General features: G+C 35.0%; 2 protein-coding genes across 6 annotated transcripts in view; one reads left to right on the top strand and one right to left on the bottom strand.

The window, feature by feature from the left end:
* The window catches only part of LOC110096574 (ruBisCO large subunit-binding protein subunit alpha), a 13,184-nt gene extending 4,515 nt beyond the window's left edge, over nt 1-8,669 (bottom strand). For 2 of the 5 annotated variants that reach the window (XR_003701180.1, XM_020822597.2), the window contains exons 1-7: nt 8,542-8,669; nt 8,284-8,458; nt 6,733-6,854; nt 6,425-6,632; nt 6,190-6,335; nt 5,814-6,120; nt 4,081-4,331 (exon numbers count right to left, since the gene is read on the bottom strand). Coding sequence is in view for 4 of the 5 variants with exons in the window: in XM_020822597.2 (XP_020678256.1) it covers nt 4,081-4,331; nt 5,814-6,120; nt 6,190-6,335; nt 6,425-6,632; nt 6,733-6,854; nt 8,284-8,458; nt 8,542-8,595 (1,263 nt within the window). In the remaining variant the exon portion in view is untranslated. Of the gene's footprint in view, nt 1-4,080; nt 4,332-5,813; nt 6,121-6,189; nt 6,336-6,424; nt 6,633-6,732; nt 6,886-8,283; nt 8,459-8,541 lie in introns of all 5 variants that reach the window. The other 3 variants (XM_020822607.2, XM_020822603.2, XM_028696026.1) reach the window with 3 other exon arrangements.
* A 1,552-nt stretch (nt 8,670-10,221) lies between these two features.
* LOC110096556 (style cell-cycle inhibitor 1-A) overlaps nt 10,222-13,952 on the top strand; it is a 9,831-nt gene continuing 6,100 nt past the window's right edge. The window contains exons 1-3 of the mRNA XM_020822576.2: nt 10,222-10,401; nt 10,476-10,616; nt 10,788-10,837. Of these exons, the coding sequence (XP_020678235.1) occupies nt 10,344-10,401; nt 10,476-10,616; nt 10,788-10,837 (249 nt within the window). The 5' untranslated portion in view covers nt 10,222-10,343. The remainder of the gene's footprint in view (nt 10,402-10,475; nt 10,617-10,787; nt 10,838-13,952) is intronic.

Genomic DNA, 13,952 nt, shown 5'->3' with positions numbered 1-13,952 from the left:
TCAGATAAAATCACATTTCAGATATCACATTTCACATATCAGATTCCCGGACCCTGACAGAATCTCAACGGATTCTGGCCTCTTATGCCTCCCTTCCCTGACACTGACAGAATCTCGACGGATTCTGGCCCCTTATGTGTCCCGTTATGCTTATAGCACCAGAATAGAACAGATATACAGAATTTTCAGAACAGAACTTATTTTCAGATTTCTCAGATTTCCCTGACACTGACAGAATCTCAAAGGATTCTGGCCCCTTATAACTCCCTTCTAATATCACAACACATCAAATCATTCAAATAAGAAAATCAGATTTCGTCAGAAAAATCGTCAGCGGCATAACGGCAGTATACAAAATTTCCACAAAATTTCACAGATTCAGAAATTTACCACATTACCACATATAGTACACAACATCATTCTAAGACTTTCATTGTACTGAGACAGAAATTTCAGACATCCAGATAAATTGTTATTCGATCAAAACCCCGCAGAATTCAAAATACCCGGTAAAAATATTCCAGAAAATACTCAAAACGTGCACAATTATCATCTCAAAAACATCCAAAAGTTACACGGTAAAATCTTTATCAGTGCAAAACGAAACCAAATATTCGCAATTCGAAACAGAAAAGTCGTCAAAAATCTCATTTCTAAAAATTGAGAAAGGCGGAATGTGTCTTACCTCGAGTCGGTCAACTTTCTCAACTGCAGCTACGGACAGAAGTCTCCCAAAAATCACTTTTCTTTCTTTTTCCTTCGGTTTTCTCTCTCCTGCCCTTTTCTCTCTCTTCAAAAGATCTCATTTCCATATATATCCAACCAGATCGTCCCGGACGATCGCAAATCGTCCCGAGACGATTTGCCCTCTGGACAAAATTCGTTCAGACGTGTATAGTAATCGTACCTGGACGAGTTGCTCTCTGGAAAAATTTCGTCCAGACGAACCCCAGTTCGTCCTGGGACGAACTTCTCTGTCCAGAAATTCCTTTACAACCTGTACCAATCATCCCGGACGATCCAATTTCGTCCGGACGAACCTGGAAGGAAAAACAGCTTTCACAGCAAGGCTGAAATATATCAGCTCAAACTCTTAACTATTGAGATATTATCTGTTTTAGTCTAAGTGTCTCACGGTTTTGTCTTGTTGGTATAACTTCCCAGTAGGTCACCCATCCCAGAATTGCTCTAGGATGAGCACGCTTAACTACCGAGTTTCTTAATGAAATTTCAGCCATTAAACTAAAAGGCGTCTCGATGTTTAAGAGTTTAACTTCTTTTACTTAAGGGATTTTACAATCTCCCCCACTTAAATAACTTACGTCATCATCAGCATCTTTATCCCAGAAGCATCCACTAGGTAGATAGAATTCTAGAAGTGACCCCCATAAGTTTAAGTGGTGGCTCCCATTATATAGCACTTTATCCCACATAGAGTTCAAAAGGTGGCTCCCATTGCGTATCACTTTGTCATGTATGACACTTAGTTCTCATCTTTCTGCTGGTGTATTGCTCTAATACCATTTGTAACAGCCCAAACTCTTAATTATCGAGATATTGTACGCTTTGGCCTAAGAGCCTCACGGTTTTGTCCTATTGGTGTAACTTCCCAGTAGGTCATTCATCCCAGAATTGCTCTAGGATGAACACGCTTAATTGCCGAGTTTTTTAAAGAAATTTCAGCCATTATATCAAAAGGCGCTTCGATGTTTAAGAGTTTAGCTTCTTTACTTAAGGAGTTTCACAGTCTCCCATACTTAAGCCATGAGGCTCTTAGGCCAAAGTAGACAATATCTCGATAATTAAGAGTTTGGGTTCTTACATGGAAGTTTTTCTCTAATATTCGCATGTCCACGCCCTAGGGAGATGATGTCGGTTAACTCTACCTCCAATCGGTTTCCCGCTCGGAACTTCGATCATGATATCTCCTCACTTTCTTGTTCGGAGTCACTCTCCTTTCCCCACTTGCTTGCTTGATACTCATTTGGCACTCAAAGTACATGCCATAATTTGAGGTTATAAGGGGTATGAGAGTCGATGGGTAAGGGGAATCGAGTTGTGGTTGTTTGAGTTGATCCAGTCTAGTCCAAAGAGAAACTGGATAATACATTAGGTCGAAAATACCCCAACTTTGACATTTACACTAATCATCTTCCTCAAGAAATGCATATTAAGAATAATAAAAGTTTAAAGAGCAATTTTGAGTGCGAGTTTGATACATATTGAAAAATAAATTTCTAAGAAATTTAAGAACATGTAATTGTTGCGTGGAATATGATTGTGTTGATCAATCTGGTTGTTTTGTTGTCTCGGACCTCAAAGCTTATCATGTTCGCTGGGGGGTGTGGGGGTTTACCCCCCTTCTTAGGTTCGCGTGCTTTGCAACAGAATTTTTTTTTTTCCGTGCAACAATCCGGCGCTGCATATCTGAGCGCCCCGACACTGTGTTCCTGAGCGCCACAGCGTTGAACGACATAGAGCAAAGCATCGCAGTTGCCTAGATATGGCGCCGCAATGGTGCAAGACAGAGGCTTGAGCGTCGCAGCACTGCGAGATGGATTGAACAGTTTCTTTATCGCTTTTCTGAAGGTTTGCGTCCCTTGGGATTATTTTACTTGATTTTCTCTTGTATTTTGAGTATGTAGACACTAAGAATGGTGCATATGAAAAGAGAAGCAAGGAGAGAGAGTGATAGAGAAGAGATACATGTACTTATTTCTCCCAATTTTCCTAGTAGATTTCTTGGTGTGGTGTGCCTCCGTAAATTTTTCCTCATTTTGGGTTTTTCCACGTTAAATCCTGATATACTTTACTTTTCCGCAACTTTAACTTTCTTGCTTGTTTCGTCAATGTGGTGTTTACTCCTCCTCATCTCACCCCCAACAGTAATATATCTAGAATTGATTGGCCTTTAGAAAGAGAGGCAGAAACTTTTCTAGAAATACGAGAGGAAACGCCGTCAACAACAAGAACAATTGGGAGAGAGGACATGTTAAGCGAAGAAAGTAAGTGGTGATAAATTGTCAAATATAATGAGGCAACCAAGAAAATAATCTAGGATGCACAAAAAAAAAAACAACAACAACAACAAACGCACCACAACTAGATAAGGAAATAACATGAGAAGCAGAAACATACGTCTCACAGTGCTCAAGGAGATGGTCATAATCCTCATGGATAAAGTCAACATCTAGAAGAAGCATTCGGGGTGGAAGTAACAACAATCATAAGAGAGGAGTTTAAGGTATGCTGAGAAATACAGGGTAGGCAATTTTCTCCTAGCACCAATCAGAAGGATGATTAGTATGGTTGTAATGAAAATAAGAAATAAAAGGATTTGCTTCCATAGAAACGAGGCAATCAATCGTACCACCATAGCTATGACCATCATGACCACAATGATGTATGTAATGAAGGAAGTCCCACAATTTCAATTGTAATATCTTCAAATATAACAACCGGTGCAACGGACAGTTAAAGATTGTTAAGCGCCGAGTAAGAATAGCATAATTGGATGCCTTCCATATAGAAATTTGAAGGTGTGTGACAAATCGAAAGAGATGCATCAAGATGTTTAAGTTTTCCACCTTTAATTGGTACAAAATGACAAGTCAGTGTCCACAGCACAGGCAAATTAGTGAGTGACAAATACAACAAGTGGGCATGGGTGGATTAAAATGAAAGGAGGAGAGGGGGGATTATGTATATCATTTATTAATAGAAAATAATACTTATGATGAATACAATAGGCAAGTAATAAAGCAGAAGATATCCTCAATTAAAAAGATAAAATCATGCACACATAAAACTTTCCTATAATACTATTTAAAACAAGTATTTTCCACCAGACAATAATAACCTAAAAAGCATGGCAATTCCATCATCCATTTAAGACAGAGTAAGTTCAAACCATATTAAGTGGGAGGATTTTGTGTTATACAATAAAGATTTTCAATGTTGCAACTGTTTTGAAATTCAAAGAGCAACGAGCTAGGTCTTCTAAACATGAAAAAAAATAAATATTAAGGTTTTTCTAACGAAGAAATAATTCAAAACATGCAAAAAAAATAAAGATAATACCTTGATGATAGCTAAACCTTTAGAGAGTTTTGCAATCCTTTCAGAAAGCTTCTTTGCTTGATAAGAATTATCCGTGTCAGCCAAATCTTTCTTTATTTGAGATATTCTTGCTTGAATCTCATCCCTCATTATTGGGTCAGCAACAATAGTTGTTGAATTTGCTGTTATTATCACCTTTTGTGCAATGCCAAGCTGGTCTGAAGTGACACGCTCAAGCACCAATCCCAAATCACGGGCAAGAAAATCAGCACCTATTCTCAACAATTCAGTGTTCAGGATCAAGTGTGAAATAAATTAAGATTTAGAGAGGCATGCAACTTCCAAATATCTAAGAACGCTAAATTGCACAAAAGATTAACTTGATAAACGACATGCTACATATTTCTTTTAATCACCAATCACACCCATCTACATAATATATAGCAATTGAAATTGGAGAGATAAAATGAAAGTGTAGATGGGTCATAGGAATGCTTCATTTTGAAATGATGTTCACTATTATTTTTTACATTTAAAATTTTAAAAAGGGCTCGAAAGTGTCTCTTCCAAGTATTTAAAATGAGTAAAAGCAACTAATCCAAAAAGAGAACATAATTTCAATGAAGCTAAAGATAATGGTCCATCAATTCTTTTCAAATTATTTTTAAAACTATCATAACCTTCTTAATTATTTTCCTTTTTGATTACTTATTTGAATTATGATATCCAAAGCATGGCATAAATTTCTTTAGATTTGCAATTAACGAAAGACAGTGAACAAAGAAATGAAAAAGTAATGGGACATGGGAAGGGTTCGTAGTGAAATGACATTTTCTCCTATTTTAAGATTTAAAAATATAGAAAGGGAGATGAAGTATCTTATCCAAAGATTTTCAAAATTTAGAAAAAAGACAAGGAAAAGCATTTCATTCAAGGAGACATTAATTGCAAATGTGATAGGAAACACTTGTAGATCTCAAGTATTTCCTATCAATCTTCGGAAAATAGCGAGAATTCTCTACAAAAATCTACACAAAACCACGAAAAAATAGATAATTTGTATTATTTGATGAAATAGAAACAAAAAATACCAAGATACAACTGATCCTCTATTTGAGAGGAGGATCTATCTCTCCCAAATCTCTAGACGCCACTAGAGCCCAAAGAAACTAATTGATTATTTTGTGATCTTAACTTCTAGTTGTGTGATTTGGCCTAAGCTAGTTTCACCCCTCTCGTTTTCTTTCATTGTTTATTTGTTCAAATCGCTACAAGTTTAATACTTAATATTGCTCTCATCTAAAAACCTGCAACTTCTTATTTAACATTGCCTAAGCATTTAAGTCCTACATCAGAAAGATTCCTCAAAGCAACAACATGAAAATATTTAGAGGCAACAACGTAATACTAGATAACAGCACAAAAAATAACAACAAACATTCTTATGAAGTTTCACATGTAGTCCAAACGTCACACTTTTCTCCAAAGCTGTAAATGCCTCTAAATATTTGAAATAAAATAAGTTGGCTCCTACATCTAAAACCAAAAGTTCAACATTACTCAATGGAGCAGAAGTTTATGGTTATCCTTGAACACTAAGACAAACCAATGAAAACTTCAAATAAACCATCTAGTGGATTTATAATAATCAAAGAATTTTGATTCTCTTGAAAACATAATATTTCGAAATATGTCAACAAGGAAATTAATTTTCTAAAAAATAAAAATATAAAAAAAGAATTAGGTAAGCATACCTGTCATAAGTGCAATGTCTTGTAGAATAGCTTTCTTTCCATCACCAAATCCAGGACACTTGATAGCAGCAACATTGATTATTCCCCTCATCTTATTAAGAACCAAAGTAGCCAAAACTTCACTTGAGATGTCCTCAGCAATTATTAACAACGGAACACTTAACTGAGTGGCTTTTTCTAACAAAGGGATAATATCCTTGACATTTGTAACTTTCTGATCAGTTACAAGAATTTTAGCATTCTGAAGTTCCACAAGTGATTTATCTTGGTTCGTAATAAAGTGTGGAGACAAAAACCCCTTGTCTACCTGTACATTAGACATGAAGTGGTAATTACAAATATAACAAAACAAGGTCAATCAGATTTTGTCAATTACCTTCATTCCATCTTGAATTTCAATAAAAGTATCAAGGCATGAAGATGATTCAATTGAAATAACACCATCATGCCCAATCCGTTCAATAGCCTCTGCAATCAGGTTACCAATGAACTCATCATTACCAGCAGAGATAGACGCAACAGCTGAAAAAAAAAAAAGAATGATAGTTCATGAAAGTATTACTTAAAGCTATCATTTATACCTGCTCAGTTCTGCAAAAGAGATATGATACCTTTTACATCCTCCTTACCCCTAATAGGAATGGACTTACTCCTCAATATTTGAACCACTTCACTGACAGCTTTATCAATCCCTTTTTTCAAGGACACTGGGTTAGAACCACAGGAAATTGCTAATAACCCTAATTTGATAATTTCTCGAGCTAAAATAATTGCAGTGGTGGTTCCATCACCAGCAGAATCATTAGTCTTGCATGCGACCTGACTAAATGATGCGCAAGAAAAAGGGGAAGAATATAACTTGTTCATACACCATAAATTATATAAAATTCAAGGAAAAAAAATATTAAGAAAATAATACCTCTTGGATTAGCATTGCACCAGTATTTTCAAAAGCATCAGAGAGTTCAATAGCCCTGGCAATGGTGACCCCATCATTAATAACTTTAGGTATATCCTTTTCATCAAGAACCACATTCCGGCCTGCTTATAAGGACTGATAAAGTTTACTGATCTGGAATAGTTATATAAAGAGATGGTATAAATCACTACTCTTTTGCAGCAAAAGATATCATTTACTCGTAGAAACACTCCGTGAACTAAGTACAATACAGGGCCAATCTAGCATAAGTACGTTGTGATCGGCGGAATCAATCAATAAAGTGAAATATATTAATGAGAAAGAAAAAAAACCAATCATTATGGGAACATCCTCTGAAGTCAACATTGCCATTCATCAACATGGCATCTAATTATGATGAAAAAAATTTATAAAAGGATTGTTAAGCATGTGTACTATGAGACACCAATGCTATGAGGATCTTCCAAGTTTAGTCTAATTTCCCTGTATGGTCATACTGGCGAATAGTATATGAAGAAAAACATTAGTGATATACCTACCACCCTATGCATGCACATGAGTATATAGAGGATTTTTCATATTTTATTTTTAACAATAGGCTTTATTATGTAGAACCTGCTGATCTTCAATTTAATGAACATAAAGCTCCCAGGCAAATGCATCAAGTAGGAAATTAGGAGTATTGTGGTGACAAAATCAAAGATGATATCCAAAATGCTCATAACAAAAAAGTAAGATATTATTGCATTGTTCTTGGAAAATTTTTCTTTTTTGTTGTAATATTATATCAGAGAAAGAAACTACCTCATTGATCTCCATTAACTAATACATTACATCACGCACAATGAAAGTTTCCAACAAGTGATCATGATAAAAGTCTACATTCCAAACAGGTGTCCATGGTACCTCAAACCAACTTCGCATATATTCGAGCATGGTTCAATTTTGACCAACACAAACCATGTTAGCATTCTACTTAAATCCTAGTGGTGACTTTTAAGTTTGTGTTTGTTGTTTTTCCCATATAAGAGGGGCTGTTTGTCTTCTTCATTGGTTAAGGTTATATGATATTACGAATCCCAATTTCCTTCACGAACAAAATTTCCTTTTACTGTGTATTAATTCCTTCTTCCTACTGTGTATGAAGCTTGTAGGAATCGGTGGAAGTAAAAGTGCCGGCCCCATTAATCTTTTACCATTTTATGTTGACTTTTCTATCTCTCTCTTCTTGCCAATTTTTCACTGAGATCACATTCTCAATTAAGCTGGGTCTATCACTGATCATCAACAAAACTACAGTCAATATTCCACATTTGGTGATTTCAACAAAAATCAAGTGGGTGAGCAGCCCAAGATTCCACTTTTCTATCTCTCTGTTATTTTGGTAATTATGTGAAGATGGCAACAAAATGAAAAAAAAAATAAAAAATCTCATGCTACCGAAAATCCCGAAACCAACAGATGACCTGAGATGATTTGAAACAATTTAAATTACATCCCTCAATTATGAAAAAAAAAGAGTTTGATGACAAGAGAGGATAAAAGATATACCTTTGGGTCCCAAAGTAACAGAGACGGCATCTGCGAGCTTATCAATCCCGGCCTGCAATGCTCTTCTGCTATCGTTATCAAAAAGTATCCTCTTAGGTCCTGCTCTAACGCAAAAACTTCGGCAAGAAGAAAGATTACGGGCTGACTTGCGACTCCATTTTGTTTGCTGCTCCCTCTATAGATTAATCCCCGGGATATGGTCAACAGTAGCTAATAGATGTGCAAAGGTAGAAGGAAGAGAGGGGATAAGGGGCTTACCAAGGACATTAGGCTTCGGTGCGAGAAGTAAACCGAGGTGAAATAGACAGACATCTCTCTTCGAAGAAGCAGCTCGGCCCGAAGAGTGCAGCAGGAGGGTTTCCAAGGGTTTTACAAGTCCTTGGGCTGTTTGGTGTTGGATTTTATTTAATTTAGTGGAATTTAATAAATCCTGTAAATTCAAATTTATTAAATTTTGAAATTATTAAATACTGAAAATTATTTGGTATGATTAATATTAAATCATGTTAAATTCTAAAAAAATGTTTTGTAATAGATTTTAATATTTAAGATAATTAGATATTTAAATCTAAAGAAATAGTGTTGAATTACATTAATGTGCTTGTTATTAATTGAAGACATAATATAAATCCCTTTAAATCGACAATGCAGTTGTATATCCCATCTTATAAAACTTTATTTATAAATTTATAAATCGACAATCCCTTTAAAGCCCAGGTGAGATGGGAGGAATATCTTCCGTCGACCACTCGGCCGCAAATCCGATCTCATAATTTCAATTTTCTCCTCTTTCTATCTTCATGGTCAACCAATATGACTTACTAGAGCAAGGATATACTAGGATATTCATTAACTTTTTGTGCTATAAAATATCTAAACAAAATAGTACAAATTTATTATAATTATATTTATTTTGAGACGGTGCATTACATGTATTATTTCCATCTTAAAATAAATATGATTTTTATAAAAAAAAGTCTAGCTAAATTTTAATTAAGATACGCTAAAATAAATCTTATAGGATAAATCAGAGGATTAGAAATATGAAAGAAAATAGCTAAATAATTATAAAACAAAAACAGGAGAAAAGCTAAATAATTATAAAACAAAAATAGTAGTGGTACACAGAGGTATACAAAAGTGGTACACAGAGATACACAAAAGCTGTACACAGGGATATACAAAAGCTGCACATAAAAGCGGAACACATAAGTACACAGCGATACATCAAAGCGATAATACACAATAATAATACATATCACATTATGTTTTTTATCTAGACTTGCACACATAATCCAAACTTGCATCTATACATGTGTAGAGCAATATAAATTCAAAGGAGCAAAAAAAAAAAAAAAAAAAAAAAAAAACGATACACCATAAACCATTTAAATCTCAACATTTTCAAATGAAAAATAGTAAAACCTTTTGGGAGTTTAAAATTTACGAATATTATCCCCGACTTATCTCCCGCAATTTGCTGTGGTAAGCTTCATGGTCGTTTTGCGTCTCTTTTGAAACGACTTCCATCTCCTCGCATGATTCAAAGTCCTTCAAATCATTTTCCATCTTATAGCCTACTCTCTTTTCCTTCTCTGATCTTTTTTGAGAAGAAATTCTGTCTCAGGTGGCAAAAAAATCTGCCAAATTGGCGTATTTCTTTTCAATTTTGTGTGGCTCAGATCGGGTCGTCGGGTGGCACAATAAGTTGGAAAGCACATGCTAAATATTAAGTTTTAATTGAGTCGTATCATGGAGTAATTATTGTGTCCGGGCACCAAACGCATCCAGAAACTAATTAAAAAATATCACGTCACTATGCGCTAGGTACCGTGCTCGATATCACTCGGTATGCTCAATATCGAATCCGGACACAATAATTTTTCCGGATCATGAGGTTGTCATATGATGACATTTTATTCTGGACATAGAGTTACCTCCCCAGTTCGCACCAAATAATTTTTCGTTCCAAACAGACCTAGGGTTGAAAGTGTAATTTCCCACTCCAAAGTCCATAGTTACAGATCTCCATTTCCTTCCGAATTTTTACCGGTAAGAAAATGGGCAGCGAGCGAAAGTCCAGAAAGCGGCGATCTTCTCTTTCAACTTCGATCGACGGTAAGTAGGAACGGGGTAGCTAAACGATCCGTCTTCTGTTAATCCTGTTATTCGTTTTCGTTCTTCTCTTTCAGATGACAAGGACCGGGCTAGGAAATTTAAGAAGAGAGACGACGAGAAAGAGAAGAAAACTAGAAAAGAGGAGGATAAGGAGCGAAAAAAGAGGAGAAGAGATAAGAAATCTCTCGAGCATTCGGATAGCCGAGAGGGAAAAGGTAGGTTTTTATTTTTCTTGGCCCTTTTAGTTATTACTTGTTGTTTGTGGATTAAGCTAGTTATCTTAATTTGTGGTGATACTTTCACTCTTTCAGTTCAATGCCAGTTTTTGTTGCTGAAGTTCTCAAGTAATATCTAAAAAATGCCTCTTTTGCTTTTGACTTTTCTAGAGGGAAAAACGAGAGAGAGGCACAAACACAGAAAGAAACGAGCAGACAAGGTGAGTTAACTATTTTTCATATCAGCTGTTCCTTCAAATGTGCTTGGTTTTACTTCATACCTATGTAATACAAATTCTTTTGGCTATCCATACAAAATGATAATTTGCATAGCTTCTAGTTAGAGAATAATGGTTGAGCATCTAATTGTGTATTTTTCTATGACAGTGCTAGCCTAATGTTATCTAATCTGTTTTCCCCTTCTGGTTAACGTTTTTTATATTGCATAATGATGTGATGCTGAAAACTGAAAGATGAAGTAGATGAAATGGAATGAAAAAACTTTTACTAGAACACCAAGATGGCCGCTCTGCTTGCTATAGGAGCGCCCAAGGCACTATTTAGAGAACCAGTTGCTAGAAATTTACTTGAAGCAACAGAGGAACTCTTATTATGAGTATGGCCCAAAAGAAAGCACTTTGATCTTGCAAGGAATCCATAAGAAGAGTTCTAAGGCATTAGGAAGTAGATGTAAACAAGAATTTTCTTAAAATTTTATTGTCTTAATTACGGAGAGTGTCTACAACCTCTTTTATAAAAAAAAAAAAAAAAAAAAACATATTCGGACAATCAAGAAAACTATTAAATCTTTATAATTAAGCAAATCAAGCCTACACTATAATAAGGTAATAATACTCTTGAGTTCACAAACCTAAGAATAAAACTAACTATGAGCAGTTGACTCAACCCTAACACTAGTATTGAGGTCAATAGCTATATCCTGACCAACAAACTTATGGACAAGGTCATGATATATAGAAGAATCTCACAATCAAATTCAAGTTATATTTTCATTGGCTCATTAAGTTCAGAGAGATAAGCTATGATTCTCTTGAGTTCACAAACCTAAGAGTAAAACTAACCATGCGGATGTGATAAGCTCTTACAATAAATTACACACATTCAAGTTTTCACTAGTTTAACAACTCTAAAGGCATCCAAATGCCTCTCAATTCAATTAGCTCAAGGGTTGAATTGGTCAAGTTATTTTAGCTCAACAAACCCAATGACAAAGCTAATCTTGTGGATTCAACATGATTTGATAGCATAGTTCATAAAGGTATATATGTCTGCTTAGTAGTTTAAGTAATGAACCAATATCACATTTTATAAACCAAGCACATAAAATAATATATACACATTGGTCCAACATGGTAAATACTATATCAACAATGCTATGTGCCTTCAACGTCAAAATCATGCAGAGACCCTACATTGATCGCCTAACTACTATAACTTACAATAGTAAATCGTTCATTTGAAAATTGGGGTACTAACATACTTGGTCCTAGGCCTCTTTATCTTTCTCTAGCTATCGATTTATTTTTTAAACCATAATGTTTGAGTGCAAGCACATGAATATATCAACATTGGTCCAACTTGACTAAAGATTATATCAACCATGCTACGAAGTGCCTTTAATGCCAAACTCACAAAGACACCATATATTGATCGCCTAACCTACTACATACTGCAATAGGTATATAAATTGGCTTAATAAGTCTGAGGATTCACTACAGGAAAGTTGTGTCTTTCTGGCGAAAAATTTTAAAGTTTCCGGCGGATTTTGAAATTTTCCGACAGATTTCTCCCCCGCTCGCACGGGCGCTCGTCAGTCCGATCAATGCACCATTCATGCAAAATTGTTTAAAAGGTTAAGTTTTTTTTTATTTATATTAAAATGACAGAATATTTAAATTAAAACTTATTTATTCATGTTTATCAATTTAATTGATAATAAAATTAAATTAGTTAATTAATAATTAATTAAAATATGTTATTAAATTATTAAAATAATAATTACTTAAAATAAACTATAAAATTATTAATGAATTAAATTACAAATAAATTATATTTCCAGAGATTTAAATAATCCGTCGGAAAATCGGTCGGAAAAATATCCGCCGGAAAATCTGTTTGAAAATTTGACGGAAATGTTTATAAATAATCCGTCCGAAATCCGTCAAAAAATCCGCCAGAAATTCTTCCGTCGAAAATCCGCCGGAAATTCTGTCGGTAATGAGTTATTTTCCTGTAGTGATTGACCCAGGACTTCCTAGCTCATAAACCCTAGGGTAGAACTGATGTGGCATAATGTTTGTGTGGTTTTGGCTATATGAAAAATGGTTCGAAGCTTTGGTAGCAATGGCATAATGGAGTTGCCTTGCTTGAGAGGGTGAGCAATCATGTTATAAGAGTTCTACAATAGGATTTGGCTTCTAATAATGTACACTTTATGGAATGAGAGGGGAAGTGCTTATCTTGTGTATTTTTTAAGGGAAAAAAATTGGACCAAAGCCTTCTCATTAAACAAAAAAAAAAAAAAACGGCACAAGGAAAGAATACACAAGAACACAAATTCTTGGTTATAGTAAGGACAAAAAAGTTTCATATTTTTGATAATAAGATTCTTAGCATTGTTTGGGAGGAGCCCAAGATTTGTTGTATAATCTTCAATAGTCTCTGCTTTTCTTGTCTTACAAGAGTAAATCCAAAAATATGAAAACAAAATGATATTATACCAAATGTCCTTTGATGTCCCTTTATCTTGAAATAACATGTTTCTATCATTATAAATATTCCATAAAGCCAGAAAGAAAACATCCCGAATATGCCTACCAGAATTAGAAACATGACTCTTTCTCCTTGATGCAAAAAGGAAGAGATGCAATCATGAGTAGTACTAATGTTGAATATTTGAAAGTTTTGTCCAAAGTTATTCAGTTGCATTTGAGGAAGATATGTGATGGTTTGAGATTGAAGAATACAACTGTAGCAATTTGATACGCCTTAGGGTTGCACAAACTCGTTTTTGCCCAAATGTCCCTCAAAAGAGAAGGATATCTTCACCAAAACCAAAGAAAACAATCACAAATGAAATGAGATGAAGAGCAATAACTTTTGCATATAAGATCCAAAGGAAAGCAAGATAAAATTTAGTCCATTTCGAGAAGGACAAGATCTCCCACAAAAGCTCTAGAGAATACAAGAAGAAAACTAAGAGTAAGCCTCCAAAGCATAAAAAACCCTAAACCCAAAATGGCTCCCTCATATCATCCCAAAACCCCTCCCCAAACACTACATCCCCCCCTCCTTACTATTCCCCCCCCCCCCCCT

Source organism: Dendrobium catenatum, unplaced genomic scaffold (assembly GCF_001605985.2).
Source record: "Dendrobium catenatum unplaced genomic scaffold, ASM160598v2 fragScaff_scaffold_716, whole genome shotgun sequence".
Taxonomy (NCBI): domain Eukaryota; kingdom Viridiplantae; phylum Streptophyta; class Magnoliopsida; order Asparagales; family Orchidaceae; genus Dendrobium; species Dendrobium catenatum.
This window is presented reverse-complemented; position numbering and strand designations above follow the sequence as displayed.